This window comes from Olea europaea, chromosome 10 (assembly GCF_002742605.1).
Source record: "Olea europaea var. sylvestris chromosome 10, O_europaea_v1, whole genome shotgun sequence".
NCBI lineage: Eukaryota > Viridiplantae > Streptophyta > Magnoliopsida > Lamiales > Oleaceae > Olea > Olea europaea.
In genome coordinates this window covers 26,954,511-26,973,788 of record NC_036246.1, presented here as the reverse complement: position 1 = coordinate 26,973,788, position 19,278 = coordinate 26,954,511, and the positions used below count along the sequence as shown (strand labels likewise).

Genomic DNA, 19,278 nt, shown 5'->3' with positions numbered 1-19,278 from the left:
AAAAATCTCTCTGTCTCGCACACCACATAATTTCGATCTGTCTGCATGTACATAATCTCTAGTCATAGTGATGATATTGTTCGAATACAAACTCAATTCGCTGAAATAGTTTCTGTGGTGCTCAGATTTTACGAGTTTTATCGTTGTATTCTGGGAAACAAACGCTCGGATTAAATCTCAAGCACTTACGGTGAGGGAACGAATCTGTTTATAAGAAACTGTGCTCGCACAGGCCTCGGGTTGAAATTTTATTTACACAAGTTATTTATTTATTTAGCGATTTACACATTTGCAATTTACTAGATTCATGTATTTATGTTAGAAATAAAAATAAAAATAATATATATATATATATATATCTTCTTGCTAACAGTTTGTAAATGCAATTCGGTATATGTATGTTAAATATACGATTTTTCTATTGGAAAAAATTCTGTGTTATTTTAATAAAAATAGTTTGTGCTAATTTTACACATATACGGTGACCTTTGCTGCCAACTACAGTGAGCTGCCATACACGGTGAGCTGCACTGCCAAATATGGTAAGGTGCAAATAAAGTAAGTTGCCCGCAAATACGGTAAGCTGCAAAAACAGTAAGCTACATACACGGTAAGCTGCATATACGGTATATTGTATATACGATATGTTTAAAATCGGTATCTAAACTACATATACACTATGTTATAATCCGGTTTCATTAACACCACTATATTCCAACATGTTTGAATGATAGTATTCGACAATATAAGTATTCAATAAATGAATATATCAATAAATAAAAAAGCTATTCCTTTGCATGTTTGTAGACCTCAAAATTAAGTCTTGCTGAAACAACTTCAAATTAAGTTTTTTTCCTAATAAAATTAAGATTGTATTTCAATTTGTTTTTCTAAAAATTCAAATGAATCAAATTCTTTACAACCATGTAAACCTTTATTAATTTTGATTTACTTAAACCCACCTAGAAAAAAAACACTAGAAAATCAATTTGATGTTGATACGGTTGAGGAGAGACTTTGAGCTTCTGCCTTCTACGAGGTTAATTTGGGCTTATGTTGCACTACCAAAAGAAGTTGGAAAGCTTACACAAATAGGACGCTGTCGATAATTTTTGGCATAGTTTCTCTCTCAAGTAAATAGAAAACTTAAACGGTCAGTCTAAGTGATCTGTTTAATTATATCGTAGATTTCACATTTGATACTACCCGAGGTCAAATTTGACTTAGCTAGAGTAGATTTTTAACAAATACAGTCGATAAACTCATTTACAACAATTGAGAGTACTTTTTGGCATAATTTCACTCACAAGTAGAAAACTTAAATAGTACAAGGCCTAGTTTACTTTAGACCAATTATCATCTCTTTTATTTATGTTACAGGTATTTGTAAACCAACATGTACATCTTTTTAAATGGTAGTAAATTGACTCCTTTGGATTAAAGTTCACATTTGACCCTACCCGAGGTCAAATTTAACTCGACTAGAGTAGATTTTGATAAATCTAGTCGATCAACTCATAAGAAAGGAAGAAACCATTTACAGTAATATCATTTAAGATAAAAAGCGAATGTAGGTATTTTTTGGCATAATTTCTCTCTCAATTAAGTAGAAAACTTAAAGGATAAAAGGCCTGATTTATTTTGTATCAACTATTCAATTAGTCTCTTTAATTGAGATGGTCTTTTAGACTTACAATCTAAAACAATACTATATTTTACCATGAACACGATTAAAATGCCATTTAACATTTATAAAACTCCACATGGCCCATTTAACAAATATGTTAATCATCTTCTGTTCCTCCACTTATTGATTATTTGTATTTAGTTATTTCTATATCTTAGGCTTAAGCTTCCAATAATACTCAAATGCACTTGCATGGGGACTATTTGTTTTTTTCATATTTATCTTACTTTTTGCCTGTCCTCAATCCTCCCCACATTGAAAATGGATCTTATACCTAATTCTTGCTTGCAGATGATTAAATAATGGCATTTAAGTCCCTTGAGGCATGGTTCAGTGGTGCAAAGGACAAAAGTGAGGTTATCTCACGCCTTATTGGCAGTCGCAGTGTGGGGATTCGATTCCTCAGACATGGAATTGGATTCTTTGGAGGCGCAGTGTACAAGTAGTTCTTGTTCCCTGACCTGATGGGACACATCTCACTTTTTACCCCCCTCACAAAATTCTAGAGATAGGATAGTAGAGGCTCTCAATGTTGGGTTTAACTTTATTTATTTATTTAAATAATGGCATCTAAAATGAAAAAAGATGTAACACGGCTCAATAATTTATTCAAACAATGCCTAGAAAAGTGGTTTCTTGATCAAGCATTGCACCTATGATTCACCCTTTGATAAGTGTACTGTGTATAGTGTACTATTCATTACTATAAAACTTTAGGTTATTCAGTGAGTTGATTTTAACATGTCACTGTTGTATGAATCTATGATTTGAGTGAATCATTCTAGTTCAAATAAACTTGACCAAATAACATTTTTTGCTACTTTAACTAAATGCTTAATAATTTGTCTATGACCATGTAATGATTTTTATTTTTATTTTTCTACTGTGCTTCAAATGTTAAACGGAAAAATATTTAGAGGCGTAAATGTAAATCTAATTTTGTACTTGTCTAGGAGTTGGGGTCTGATCCTAGAGTCTCTTGGCTTGCCTAGGCCGTGTTTGGAATCCCAAATGGGCTTAACATTAAAAGGAAAAAAAAGGCGAAAAAATGGTGGAGAGCCAGCTTTAAACAAATGATGAACGGTTAATTAAGTGTCAATATAGTTGAGAACAGTGATATCTTGTTTTAAAAGCTTTTTCAAACTTCTATTATTTAACTGTTGAAATTAAATGGAGGAAAAGTTTACATGTACATAATTATTGCACGTAATATTGTCTATAATGTGATATGATAATCATTCAGTTGTTAATGTGAAAATGTGATATTTGAATTAAAAATTGGATCTAATGCCACATATAATTATGGATACCATTACGTAGACGATTATGTGTATGTAGCACTTCTCTTAAATAGAACCATAGACTTGTCAAAGACCTGACTACAAAAATGTTTCGGGTCTTGAGGATTTTGAGGAAAGATCGATTGGGCATGCTTCAAACTGTGCCATGCCAGTCCAACCTAGGCAATATATCTTCAGGTTAATTTCTCAGTAGTTACTTGTCTTGAACGAAGAGCAAAAAAAAAAAAAAAAGAAGAATTAAATTGAAATAAAGGGTCAAAGTAGATTTGGACTAGATCTACTACTTCCTCGGGGTACTTTTAAGAAGCACCCAGTCAAAATACCAATTTTTCACATTGATCAAATTTTTTTGCCATTTATCAAAAGAGCCTTTTGAAGAGTAAATGCCATTTTTGCCCTTATTATGTGTTGTAATTACAAAAATATATCATTTGCTCAAAAGACAATAATACCCTCTTTAAAAAATTAATAATCCAAACAATCCCACTTAAATTTTAAAACGAAATCACTTTTTTTATCAGATTCTCCAATACAGTTAAAAAGAAATTTTCTCTTCTATCTGTTTAAACACTGAAATCTCAAAAAATTGTCAAAGATTCAACAAAAAAATATTACTCATAGTCGGCACTTGAAATTGGTAAGTATAAATACGTATGTTTAATTTCATTTTAATTAAATTAGTACAATAGAAAATGTAGCAACCTTGCCCCCAAGATCAAAGTGGAGGGCATCTCCGTCAACTGACTTAAGCAGCCGACACAGTAATGAATCAATCAACTGTCCACTAAACTGTACAAATCGCAGTGAATACGAGGGTCATAGGTAGGATCGACATAATATCTCTGCGTGCTCCTCGTCCAGTAAATTCAACACTGCTGTGAAGTTGACAAAGTTACAATTCGACGTAATTTTGCCAGGAACATGTCTCAAGGCTGCGTCCAAATGATAATCCATCCTACAAAATTTCAAATGTTATAACATTTGAAACATAATGTCACAAAATTCAACTAACCGAACTGTAAGTAATATACGCACGAAATAACAGTAATAAAGAAAATGAATTAAAAATTACCTAACAACTTATAAAAAAGGGAAAAACTAATTTTTTTAAAATTATTTATTTCATAGTTTATTTTAATCCATGCTAGAAATTTATTTCAATTCTTTGTTTAATTAAATTTGATTATTTATATTTAATTACATATTTAAATAAATTATTTTGAAAATTTATATTTCTTAGTTATTTAAATTATTTATTTTTATTTAAATGTTCGTTATTTATTTCAATTGTTTATCTAAATTATTTATTTCGATTGTTTATTTGTTTATTTAACATTTATTTTAATTGTTTATTGAATGCTTAATTTTAATTATTTATTATAATTGTATATTTAATTATTTTCTTTAAATTATTTATTGAACATTTAAACGTAAATATCTAATTATTTGTTATATTTTTCCTTCATTGTTTATTCAATATTTATTTTAATTATTAATTAAATGTTTAATTATTTATTTTAAATGTTAGATTCAATTGTTTATCTACATTTTAATTACTTACTTTTATTATTTTTATCCAATTATTTTTCATTTAATTGTTTCAATTGTTCATTTAAGTTATTTGATTTAATTACTTATATTGATCGATTATTTAAATTATTTATTGAACAAGAGCAAAAACAAATATTTCATTATTTATTTCAAATGTTAGAAATTTATTTCAACTAAATATTAATTAATATTTTGATTATTAGCATTTATTCATTTATCATTTAAATAAAAATTTAATTATTATTTAAATGTTCATTATTTATTTTTGTGCGTTTCAATTAATTATTTATTCCAATTGTTTTTCATTTATTTGTTTCAATTGTTCATTTAAATTATTTCATTTAATTACTTATATAAATCGATTATTTAAATTATTTATTGAACAAGTAAAGGTAAATATTTAATTATTTATTTCAAATTTTAGAAATTTATTTCAATTAAACTTTAATTAATATTTTCAATATTAACATTTATTCATATATCATTTAAAAAATCATGTAATTATTATTTAAATGTTCGTTATTTATTTTTGTGCGTTTCAATTAATTATTTATTCCAATTATTTTTCATTTATTTGTTTCAATTGTTCATTTAAATTATTTGATTTAATTACTTATATGGGTAGATTATTTAAATTATTTGTTGAACAAGCAAATGTAAATATTTAATTATTTAATTCAAATGTTAGAAATTTGTATCAATTAAATTTTAATTGCGTATTTTGATTAATAACATTTATTTATTTATCATTTAAATAATCATTTAATTTTTATTTAAATGTTCATTATTTATTTTTATGAGTTTCAATTAATTATTTATTCCAATGGTTTTTCATTTATTTGTTTCAATTGTTCATTTAAATTATTCGATTTAATTACTTATATAGATCAATTATTTAAATTATTTATTGAACAAGTAAACGTAAATATTTACTTATTTATTTCAAATATTAGAAATTTCTTTCAATTAAACTGTAATTAAATTTTAATTGTGTATTTTGATTAATAACATTTATTCATTATTTAATTTTTTCTTTTATCATTTAAATAATAATTTAACAACATTTCAATTATTTTAATTCTCATGAAAAAAATTAATATAAAAAATTAATACTCCATACAGACGGCTCAGACATTCTGTTAACAGACGACCTGGGACATCTACTGTTAACAAACGGCCTAACAGACGGCATAGGCCGTTTGTTGCAGAGGCCATCTGCAACAGACGACCTCAACTTGGAGATCGCCATTTTCGGCAATCTTCGACAACCAAAACCCAAAAATCTTACTTTTTAGTAATTTTATATAATCTACAAAGATTTCTACTACTATTTCCAACAAAATAAACCTTTAACATTCATGTTCAAAAATTAATGGGGAAAAATAAGCAAAACTTACTTTCTTTGCCTTTAATGGTGGCCGGTCGGTCTCCTTCAAAGAAAAAGTCGTCGATTTCCTTGCTATTTCTTTCCATTCTTTCTTCAGACGTCGATTTAAGAGTGAAATGTCAAGGGCAATTTTGGATTTTCAATGCTTTTAGGTTTTTACAAATTTTTAAATTTTTTTTAAACAGTAGCCAACGATCATTTTGAAAAATTGTATATTTTTGGTGGCTATCTGCCACCATTTCATCCTACTTACAATGTATTCAACAAACTTATTATGCAAGTAACACTCCCCTAGGTTCCTCTTACACTTATTTATGCGTTCAACAATTTGTAGAGAATTTAAAAAATAAAGCTGAACAAACAATGTCAAAGACAGGAAATGTTTCCAAACAATGAAGTGACAGACGCTGATTAATAGTTTTTTTTTTTTTTTTTTAAATGTCAATAAAAAAAGTGCCAACTACATCTGTTTTAAATCCCTTTCTTTGAATCTGTTCCTGTAGCAGAATTGAAATTTAAAAGTTGGAATCCTTAAACAGTTGTACATGTACAATCAATATCGCATTATTCTCCAATCAAAGAAGGCAGATAAAAAAAATCGTAAGGCGCCCAGAGGGGTAAATTGGTAGTTCGCAGCTGGTTTCATTTGTTTTTTCGCAATATATATATATATATATATATATTTCAAAATTAAGAAATTAGATTTATTATTTCAAAAATCATATTTTAATTAAATTTTATTAATTAATTAAAAATTAATTAATTAAATATGTTGAGATCAAGGTATTATACAATTTATGGTCACAATTACTGATGTCACATTTACGAATTACAAATTTTATAAATCATAACTTACTTTTTAGTCACGAATTATCAAATTAATGGATCACGTATTATTTTTTGATCACAAATCATAAATTTTATAAGACAATTTCACGGATTATTAAATTCATAGGTCATGTATTATCTTTCATTTGCAAATCACAAAATTCATTGGTCAAAATTTGTTTCTCAAATTAATAGGCCATGTATTATTTTTCAATCAAAAATAACGAATTTTATAAATCAATTTTTTTTACTGTCATAAATTATCAAATTAATAGGTCATAATTATTTCTTGATCACAAATTAATAACTTAATTGATCACAAGTTAACAAATTTGAGATGAGAAGGAATTGGAAGAGAGTGTGTTTTGAAGAATACGCTCTCTTCTGCATTGAGTGCAAGATTTATTGAGAAACCAACCACTACTATATTTGGTTGTCGCCTTGGTATATGGTATAAAAAGCCCCGCGCTCACACACATGAAAATTCATAATGTTGGTTTTGATTGCCAAGGCATTGGAAAGGGATGTAGAAGTTAAAATGACAAATTTAGTCTAAATTTCACATTTTCTAGGTCACATATTATTTATTGATTACAAATTATATATTTTATTGATCACATATTATTTATTGGTGACAAATTAATCAATTTATTGATCACAATTAACCAAATAATTGGTCATACACACTCTTCTTACCCTATCCCACCATAAACCACAACCACCTCACACACACATACACACACCACCACCATCATCGCCACCACCATACCAACATTGCCAACATCATCATCACCTCACTAGCTAGCACCAGCACCACCAATTGCAACCGCCATCCCAAGATCATTGTACACCTACTGCAAAACCAGATCTAAAATAAGAGGGCATCAATCTTCAAAAATTGAATCTCTTCATTAATAACACATTCAAAATCTATAAATTTTTAGACAAGTGGCTGTTGATGATGGCCGCCACCTCATCCCAATCCACAACACTAAGCTACTTTTGAAGATTGAAGTGGCGTAGAACTTTATGAAGACGACCAAAATATTTGCTTCTCCATTGTCGTCAGATCGATTTGGTCCTCGCCATTAACACGCGTTGATCAAAGATTTTCTTCTCCATCGCTTAAATCAATGATTTGCTTCTCCATCGAACGATATCAATGATTTGCTTCTCCATTGAACGATTAACACATACTAATTGGAGAAGATTGATTTCTTTATTGCTTAAATCATCATCGTTAATGCAACGACAATGAGTGCGCAACGTTGCTTCACAGTAGCTCGTTGTTTCTCAAGGTGATATTGCCGCGTTGGTGGCTTTATGAGCGGTTGAGCGTCGCTCAGTGATACATTCAGTGATGGTGTATATTAAAGAGAAAGGAGAGAAAAGTGAAAAGTATAGAGAGAGAAGGGAGAGGGGGAAATAATCAGGGTTTGAGAATGAAATTTGGTAGAGTGGATGGAGGTAGGGTGGGTATGTAGATTAATTTAATTTTATATTACTGTTATTAATATTAAAATGTGGAATTATCATCTGATATTTTCATGAACAAATCTTAAACTTGATTTTGAAGTTGGAACTTAAAACCTACCTCCATGTAATTTCCACAGCTAATAGTCCTTTTAATAAAGGTCCATTGTTCCATTAGTTGAGGCAAGTCTAATCCCAATGGTCGGGATGGGCTAGTCCCACGGCACAACTATGATGAGTTGCACTATTGGTGAGAATTCTATCAAAAGTATAGACCTGCATAATAGCCATGAAGGATGATGCAATCTCATATTGTGCATGTTCACGTAATACGTTTGGCTAATTTGCCGTTATGGCATCAGGCACTCCTGGCTTGGATGACCTTACATATTAAGCAGCTACATGTGTAAATCGGTGGCTTGCAGATTGGCGTGCCTTTAATTTTTTGTTCCCGTCCCCACTTTTGACTGGACGCGTTGGCCATATTAATTAATTTTTTTGGGGAGAATTTAAAACATATTACTATCTCTAATAAAAAGCCATTGGGTTCGAGCTAAGCCGAACCCAACCCAAAAGCACTAGGGATGGGCTAGCCTATGATAAAACCAATGATGTGAGACTTCTTTCAAAAGTGTAGACTTCCATTAATCTATGGGAAAAAAAAAATCATAAGTCAAGTATTATGAATGCATCAAATCAATTTCCAGATATTAAGTTTTAAAAATGCAAAAGTCAGGTGTTAATTCTTTTTTTAGTTTTAAATAATAATATTATCAAATTAAATTAATTTACCCACACCTATCCCACCCACCATCACACACTAGTCGTCGGCATCCACCTGCTGATAACTTCTTTAGCAACGAACATGATTGTTGCCACCTCAAAACCCATACCTACCCCACCCATCCTCGCCTACCAGTCGTCGACATCCACCCGCCGATTACTTGTTTAGCGATAAACACGAGCATCTTTGGCGTAGATAGTAGACATAGACGGAAAAATATAGTGATCGTTGGAGAACATCGACTTGTGTAATTTATAGAATACTTACAGAAGCAAATAACTTCAATTCTCACTGTCAAAATCGGGTTAAATGAATTTGCGACCAGTTCAGATAACTGAGGTCAGATAAATCAACGGTATGTAATCAAATCTCTTGAATTTGTGACATTTGACCTATGCACTTTGACATATATGTCTGTGACCTGATCCAATGGTCCATGACCAAATCTCTTGAATATGTGGCACGTGCCTTGAACCAATGATCTGTGACTGAAATCTCTTGTATTCGTGATTGTGACCTATGCACTTGATAAGTGACCTATGATTTGATTCAATGGCCTGTGAACAAACCTCTTTGGTCTGTGAACAAACCTCTTTGGTCTGTGACCAAATCTTTTGAATCCGTGACCTATGACCTATGCACTTTGACATGTATTCTGTTACATGTGATTGTGATATGGTCTAATGGTCTATAACCAAACATCTTAAATCTATGACCTGTGACCTATGTACTTTGACATGTGACCCATGCATTTTGATAGATCACATATTTAAGAGATTTTCGTCACGGAAACTCAGTCAATTGTGACCTGTACACCGCCACCATCATCACCCGTGGATATTGATCCATCATCAACATTCTGCTATTGCCATCACTGTAACACTCCACCATGACCACCACTATTGCACTACCACCACAATCACTAACAACTCAACAACCAAGTAAGTCACCAACGCCAAAACTCCACTCTTCAACCTCTAAAAATCCATTACAAACACCAACTTCTGTTTACCATGGCCATAGGAGTCCACCACCAATAAATCCCCCACTTCAACTTTTATCCATTACAAAAATCAATCCAAACAACAACCAAATCAAACCAAAATCTGGCCTCAAAATCACAAGTAACTCATAGCCTCCATCTAGATTCTTGCCACTCTAACAACACCCATGGTCGAGGACCACCACCACCCAATTCTCCTTACCAAGTGACTGATTCCATGGTCTTGATTAATCAAAACCACTCCCACAGGTCGATGACTAGAATAAAAAATTTCACAGTTGCAAATAGTTTTCGCAAGAACAGGCAATCGGTCAATTGATGGTCTAAATGCATTCCAAATGATGAATTATACCCAACAACATCCAATTGAGGTCCATAATACTGTGGGTAATCTATCAATTGAACCAATTAACCAACCAATTTATCCAAATTTCGGGATATAGTCGAAAAATTTCCTTTCGAGCATTTAGACTTTCTCTCAACCAATTGAATACTCCATCGTGCTTCAATACAACAAATCTGCTGGAAAAACCAATGGAAGTCCAAAAGATGGCACCGAAAAGTATGGGTTTAGAGAGATGTTGCTGGATTAAATTAGGGTAGGGAGCGAGAGTGAGAGTGAGAGTGAGAGATGAGCAGAGTAATATTAATTTTGATTAAAAACCTGATTTATGCTCAATTATACTTTATATCTGATTTTAGAATTGATGTATTTAAATGTCGGTTGTAGTGTAATTTCCTCTTAATCTAATCCTGTGTAAATTGGTGGCTTGCAACTAGACGCGCCTTCAATTCTTTGGGCCCAACCCCAATTTTGATGGGACATGCTGGACATATTATTTTATTTTTTGCAATTTAAAACATATTATTATCTCTAATAAAAAGCCATCGAGTTCCAACCCAACCCAACCCAACCCAAAAGTAATAGGGATAGGACAGCCTATGATACAACCAATGATGCGAGACAAGGATGAGTCAATTTCATGTTGTTTAGGTTCACGTAGTGTATATCGTTCATCCACCCTTGCGTGTCCGGTGTTCAAGGCCTAGATGACGCTCATATTTTGATATGTAATGAAGCAATACATATGAATGCAAGATAGATATTGCCTAGTTTAGCCATAATTTAATATTTTTGCTTGCCCTTCAAACACTTTCTAGGAGTCAAATCCGTGTTTTGAAAAAATCTATGCCCCAAATCTGGTGAAGAAGACTTCACTGTTTTTAATCCTGCATGGATACTAGTATTTTAACTAGGAACAGAATCAAACCTACCTTGAATTCAAAAAAACTGTCTTGTTAAAATTATTTCATTAATGGTCAATGAAGTTGGTAAAAAATTTCAAGTTGGTCATTAAAGTATTTTTCTTACTCTATTAAACCCTAAAACAGTTTTATGAGTGGTCACATACTGAACTGAATGAATGTTATTTTCTTGCCATATATGCATAAATAGATGAAAATAGAGCAAAAATGCTTGAATTGGAACAAAATTGTGTTTTTAGTTGTTTAATTGATTCCTTTTACTATCTTTTGCTATTTCAAATACTCCATCTCCAAAATCGATTTACCCAATCTTCAAACTAGGATTCTATATGTTAGTCGAAATGCAAAATTTCAAAGATGTATCTTGACGATGCAAAGGCATTTGTGTCATGATTTCACTGTTGGACATGATGCTTATTTGAGACTGCATGAAGGTAACCTAATTAAGGTTGGAGATTCCTCAATTATGCTAGCTTTAGGGCTTCTAGTTTATTGTGGCATTCGATGATGACATGTCAGATTTTACTCCAATTATTTTAAATCTTTACAAATTTCCATCACTATTAGAGTTAACAAAATACTTTAAAATAAAACTGGATAGACAGGGGAAAAAAGAGTTCATAAAATAGGCTGATTTGTCATGATTTGATTGAGTGTTTTTGTGTAATTTTTTTCCCAACTTCCAATGTTGAATTGTCACGTGCTGTCTGTCAATGGAAATCTGTCATTGACCCTATTTGTATAGTTTGGTCGAATACTTTAATGACTAATTTGAATTTTCTTACCAACTTCAATGGTGATTGGTGAAATTAACTTCTATACATATTAAAAATATATGTATACCTATATTGATTCTTCACTCACTCTCATTATTTATCGTCTGCAATCCAAGCGCCAGTTTGGAAATATATATTTATTTTTTGTGTCCATTAATGCGGCCAAGAACACTTCTGACAGCATCTATGACTTGAAAAATGCTAAGTTAGATCTCTATCTTCCTCCTTTTTTCTTTATGCCAATATTCTCACCCAAATTCACTCATTATCCTTATTCCCATTAAATTTCTTCAGCTTCTTCTTATACGGCTCTTCCCAGAATTGTAGAATTTTATCATTTTTTTGTTCATTGATCTGAAATGATGCAGGAGCAAATAAGGATTCCAGCTTGTTTTTACTCTAGTGAAAAGCTTACGGATGATCCTGCTGGGAAAAATTGTTCAGGACAGAATGTTTTTGAGTCGGTATACCGGACTAAAATCGCCGATCAATGTCGACTAATCACGGTTACATGGTGCAAGAATTTGCTGCTTCATGGCCTATCTATCTCAGTAGAAGGGCTTGAGGGAGAAAGACAGTATACATGTAAAGTTGAGCTTAAGCCATGGTATTTTTGGAAGAAACAAGGGTCGAAACGCTTCGCTGTGGACGATAAGGCGGTCGGCATTTTCTGGGATCTTAAGGCTGCAAAGTTCAACGGCGAAATCAAGCCGAGTTCCGAATACTATGTTGCCATTGTTTGTGATGATGAAGTTGTCCTGCTTCTTGGAAATTTGAAAATGGAGGCTTATCGAAAGACGGGATGTAGGCCAGCGCTTATCGATCCGATATTAGTCTCGAGAAAAGAGCACATTTTTGGTAAGAAAAAGTTTGTAACAAGAGTTAAATTCCATGATAAGGGTAATTTCCATGAGATATCCATTGAGTGCAAGAACCGAAATTCTTCTAATGGCGCGGATTCTGAAATGGAGATTAGTATTGATGGGCATTCATTGATTCATGTCAAGCACTTGCAGTGGAAATTCAGAGGCAACGAAGCTATTCATCTCAACAAAGTGAGAATTGAAGTGTATTGGGATGTCCATGATTGGCTTTTCGCCCCCGGCCTACACCCCGGCTTGTTCATTTTCAAGCCAAATTTGTTGTCAACACCTCCATCAATTTCAACATTACCATTGTCATCACAGGCAGCGAGTTCCAGCTCAATGGAGGGACTAAATGCATGTGCAGCATCTGATTTTTGCCTTTTCCTCTATGCCTGGAAAGTGGAATGAAAAAATCACATAGGCCTAATGGAAATGAGACTTATGGCCCCATGTACCAATATGGAATGTGGGCTGTTGGGGTGGGGTGGGGTGAATAAGTGGGCCCCAAAAGAGAGGTTGGAAGTTAGTAACAGCTGGTTTTAAACAAGTGGCGTGATTGAAGTGGACAGATTGGATAACATACATACCCAATAATTTCCCATCTAGAGGCATCTCTTTTTTTGTCCTTAATTTTTCCTCTCTTTCTTGATCTGATCTTGATATAAGTGAAAAATTATATATGTTAAAGTTATATTTTCAAGATTGTATACAAAGAAAAGTTCACTACATTGTATAATTTACATTTTTTTAATTATTATATTGAATTAAGCTTTCATATTGAAATTTAAGGTTCCAAGAACAAGTTGGAGCAAGTATTTTGTTTATCTGCTATGTCAAATGCTAGTCATTATTTACAAGGATTCAGTTTAAATTAGTTCTCCTAATCGGAGTGTCTTCAGTTGCCTATCTTGCTCATTTTCCAGTGGCTAAGCAGTCTTATGGTGTTGTGTCTTGGAGAAGTAACAAGGTTAACACAATTCATGTTACACATGTTTGGCTAAGCCTTAAAAAACAGTAAAAGTACTTAAAAGTAACTTTAAGCTAGTTGTATATTTGTCAAGCTTAAAGTTAATATGAAACTATTTTCAAAACACGATTGCCAATAAAAAGGTAAAAGTAACTTTTAGTTCAAGAACAAACTTCTCTCATAAGTATTAATATATGTCTGGCTAAGCTTATAAACATCTTTCTGTGATAGTAGATGAGGTGATGCTGTTGAAAAAATGGTTCTTTTAAGCTTAGCCAAACATGCTAGACTCTTTACTTTACTCTCTTTTAAGTAGTTCTACTTCTTTTAGGCATAGCCAAACGTGCTCTAAGTTGAGTTATAGTCCGGGGATCATGACAATAATTTTTTCCCTACTTCGTGTCATTCACCAACCAAGCTGAAATGCTGCAATTGGTTAACTTTTCTAATGGTTAGCCAATTACATGGCACTGCGCTACTGCCTATCACTTGCTCCTTCATGGACTTGGAATAAAAATTTGAAAAAGAGATACAAATTTGGGAGTTTTGTCCATTCAAAACTCCAATGGACAATTCCATTCAGAAAATTTAATTGATGCAATCTTGATTACATTTTTCCCAACATTTTGTTGGGTTGTGATGCTAGTCTTGATCCAATAATCTTAGGCAATGATGATATTGGCCTTAGGCCTAGATATTACACAAATAACCCTGCCCAATAATATTATCTGAGATGGCCCACTTACCACGACCCGATATTCAGTCCAATTGTGTGAGAGTTGCTCTGGACCGTTGGATTAAGAAACAGATCTACAGTGGATTGGTTATACTATAAATACAAGTCTCTAACCCTAATTTGCAAGATTTTTTCCATTCTCTTTCTCCTTCAGCCGTTTGGAGCCTTCTGGGTTCATGTTCTTCGTCTGTTCATCTCTTCTTTGTGAGTTGATCTTATTCTCTTTGTGAGATTAAAATCTGTGTGAGTAAACTGAAATCTGTGTTGAGAGTCCAAAAAATCTATCCATTGAAGCAACCCCACGTTGGGTACTTGTGAGGGTTATGGTTCGAGTTAGGGCCTCTTTTAATGATACAGAAGGGTACAAGGATCTGAGCTTAAATTAGTAACTATTCTTGGTGTCCAGTGGTAGTTTTGTATAGTTTCAGAAAGTGTAATTATAGATCTGTGATTTTCTTGTAAAGAGTTGTGTATAACAGTGGTATCAGAGCGGCGATCTTGTGATTTCTTACCGTCGATCGAGTTCTAGAACTTGGAAAATTAATTTCTTGTGTTTTGTCCTTAGATTGATTGATATTTTGTGAAACCCTAGATTTGATTTTGGTTCGATTTGAGGTTTTACTTACGAATCTGCTTGTGTCGAGTGAAAATCTGAAAATCTTGGGTGATTTCTTGGTTTGGTTGGTGGTTGGACCCAAAGTTGAATACAATCTTGGTGGATTGGACCCTGCACCTATACACTACTCATTTCTGCTGTTGGAATTAAGGGGTTCTAAACTAATCCCTTGTGCTTTGGTTGGATTGGTGGTTAAATTTCTTTGAACCACCCTCTGGTTTGCATTCAGTTATACCCATAGCACTGATCTGATTATTTTCATTGATATTATGTGTTCTCTTTATGGGTCTTAACTACAATTTTCACAATTATGTTCACTGGATTAGAATAATGTTTAATAATTCTTGAATCTGTGTGACCTGTTATTGAAGTATACTGCATTTTTCTTAGGATGTTCAAATTGAACCTTAACCTGAGAACATGATTCTCACGGAATCTTGGTGAATTTGATCATCTTGTATATTAATTTGTGATTAGTTTCATGTTCACTTGATTTTGAGAGACTGTGCGTCTTTACTGTTTACATAATTGTGATATTCCTATCTCATTGCTTTATCCTCTTGTGTGATCTTTTGATCTTCTCAAATTTTGTGAAGGTCAAAACACTTATCTTGTTCAAGATTGATCAGTTGTCAAGTCTTTTTCAAAATTTTAAAGTACTTTGCGTTATTTCTTGTTTTGGAAATAACAAACACTTCTTTTGAAGTGTTTTTGATGGAAAAGGGGATTTCTCCATTTGGCAACAAAAAATGAAAGGTCTCTTAGTTCAAGAAAAAGTTGTTAAAGCAATAACACACAATAACAAAAGAATATCCTGAAACTATGATAGCTGATCAACAGAAAGAATCTGATGAACTTGCGTATACTTCTATTATTTTACATTAGTCTGATCAAGTGCTGAGAAAAATTGGTGAGCATGATGATGCTAAAACATTGTGAGATGATTTAGAGAAACTTTATCTGGTCAAATCTTTACCAAATAAATTGTTTTTTTGGAAATTTTTTTAGTTTTAAGATTGACCCCACTAAGGACTTAGAAGATAGTCTTGATAGCTTTAATAAGTTAATGCAAGACATAACTAATGTTGGTGATAAAGTTTCAGAAGAATACAAGGCAGTAGTCCTTTTAAATGCTATTCCCAAGACATATAAAGAGGTAAAAGCAGCACTAAAGTATGGGGAAGACACCCTTACACCTGACATAGTAATAAACTCCTTGAGGAGTAAGGATCTTGAACTTAGAACCGAAAGGAATAGTGTTGGACCAGAAAATCTATTTGTTACAGGTAGGACCCCAACCAGATTTAATTCCACTCCGGAAGATCAAAGTAGTCAGGGAACTACTCATAGGAGAAAGTTTAAGAGTAGGGGTAGATCTAAATCCAAAACTAGGAATAAAAAATGCTATGGGTGTGGAAAAATATGACACTTTATAAAGGACTCTTACAAAAAGAAAAATGGATAGAAACAAAAAGGGGTGGATGAAGGAAATGTAGTTGAACCCACCACTGTTGATGTCTATGCTGTGACTGAACAAACTTTTGACCCTAATACAGCTAATGTTATTAATGAAGGAAATCAGTTTTCGAAATGGATTCTGGACTCTGATTGTACCTTCCATATGACCCTCTAGGAAGAATTGGTTGGTAGATTTTAAGGAAATAAATGAAGGAGAGGTAGTGATGGGAAACAACACAGCCTGTAAAGTTAAGGGTATAGGAAATGTTACATTGCAATTTGAAAATGGATATATCTATACACTTGAAAGGGTTAGATATGTTCGCGATTTGAACAGGAATATGATTTCAATGGGTAACCTGGATGATTTGGGCCAATGAGGTAAAATAGGTGATGGATTCTTAAAGGTGATTAAGGGCTCTCTTGTCATCGTTAAAGGAGTTAAAAGAAATGAAATCTATGTTGTTGAGGCCAGTATAATTAGTGATGAAGTTGCTAAATCTTCCGGTGCTGAACTTGATGCCACCTTAAAGTGGCACAAGAGATTAGCCCATGTAGGTGAGAAGGGTCTACAGATTCTCACAAAATGGGTCTGTTTGGAAAGGATTCTATATCTAAAGTGCCTTTTTGTGAAATTTGCACTTTAAGTAAGCAACATAGGCTGCATTTCAACACTGGAAAGCATAGGACCACTTTTATTTTAGAGTATATACATGCTGATCTGTTGGGGCCTTCATCCACTATCACTCAAGGAGGAAATAAATATTTTCTATCCTTGATTGATGACTATTCTAGGAAGGTTTGGGTCTACCTAATGAAACATAAATCTGAAATCGTAGAAAAGTTTAAAATTTGGAAGAACTTGATAGAAAATCAAATTGGGAAGAGAGTTAAAGTGTTTAGAACTGATAATGGCCTGTAATTCTGCAATAAGGAGTTTGATTAGCTTTGTAGTAATGCTGGAATTAATAGACATAGGATTGCACCTTATACCTCTAAGCAAAATGGAGTTGCTGAGATGATGAATAGGACTTTTTTGGATAAAGTGAGGTATATGCTTATAAGTTCTGGTATTCTCAAAGTTCTATGGGGTGAAGCTTTGATGACAGCTTCATACATTGTAAATAGAACACCTTTAAGTGCTCTAGGTGATAAAACACCAAAAGAGCAATGGACTAGCCATGTCCTTGATTACTCACATTTAAGAATTTTTGGGTGTATTGCCTATTCTCATCAGAGTATTGGTAAGTTAGAACCCAGGGCTATTAAATGTGTTTTCTTAAGCTCTCCTGATGGGGTAAAAGGCTATAGATTGTGGAATAAGGAAACAAAGGGTTTTAAAATCATCACAAGTTGAGATGTTATTTTTGACGAATCAAAAATACCTTGTTTGAATAATATTGAGTCAAATGGCCAATCTAAAAGAGAGGAGAATAATAAAACCAGATTGCAAGTGGAGGTTGATACTCCATCTGAACCTGTTCTAAGTGAACAGGTGGAGGAAGAGGCATAAAATGCTTCATATCCTCATGAAAATGAAGAAGAAGTTGTGCAAGAAAGCATAGAAAATCAGCCTAAAGAATTAGGTGATTATCAATTGTCTAGAGATACGATAAGAAGGGAGATAAAAGAACATGTTAGCTATAGGGATTACCTTTCACTTACCGTTCTTTTGTATCAAGATCTTGTTTTTAAAGAACCTAAATCTTATGAAGAGGCTATTAACAGCCAGCAATATGTAAACTGGCAGGCTGCTATAAAAGATGAAATGGACTCCTTAATGAAAAATAAGACTTGGAATTTAGTTCCTAAACCTGCTGGTAAGTCTATTGTTGACTGTAAATGGATATTTACTGTTAAGGAGGGAAATGATGAGAAAATGCCTATAAGATTTAAGGCTAGATTAGTAGCTAAGGAATTTACGCAAAAAGAAGGCATAGATTATAATGAAATTTTTTTCCCCGATAGTTAAATACACTACTATTAGAGTTATACTTTCTCTTGTGATACATTATAATCTTGAACTCGAACAAATGGATGTAAATACTTCCTTCTTGCATGATGATCTTGATGAAGTGATATATATGAAACAACCACATGGTTTTGTTGATGAATCTAAGCCTGAACATATTTGCTTGTTAAAAAGATCCTTATATGGTTTAAAGCAATCTCCAAGACAATGGTATTTACGATTTGATAACTTTGTATCTACTGTTGGTTTTACAAGAAGTAAATTTGATCATTGTCTTTACTTTAAGTATGGTGAAGAAAATGAAATTATTGCTTTTATACTCTTGTATGTTGATAATATGCTATTAATAGGGCAAAACATGCATGTAGTCAATAATATTAAAGGATCCTTAAGTAAAGAATTTGAAATGAAAGACCTTGGTCATGCTAAAAGAATTTTGCGGATGGAAATAATCAGAAATAGGAGTAATAGAACGTTGAGCCTAAAACAAACAGGTTATATTGAGAAAATGTTAGTTAGATTTGCTATGAATAATGCAAAATCTGTTATACTCTCTTTAGCCAGCTATTTTAAACTAAGTAAGAACCAATGCCCAGTGAGTGAATTT

The 19,278-nt window shown here is 32.7% G+C and overlaps 1 protein-coding gene across 1 annotated transcript; it reads left to right on the top strand.

Moving 5' to 3' along the window:
• The first annotated feature begins 12,415 nt into the window (after positions 1-12,415).
• On the top strand, positions 12,416-13,330 carry LOC111400472. Its single transcript, XM_023027886.1, has one exon. The coding sequence runs from the start codon at positions 12,416-12,418 to the stop codon at positions 13,328-13,330; it is 915 nt and encodes a 304-aa protein (XP_022883654.1).
• Positions 13,331-19,278: the final 5,948 nt, after the last annotated feature.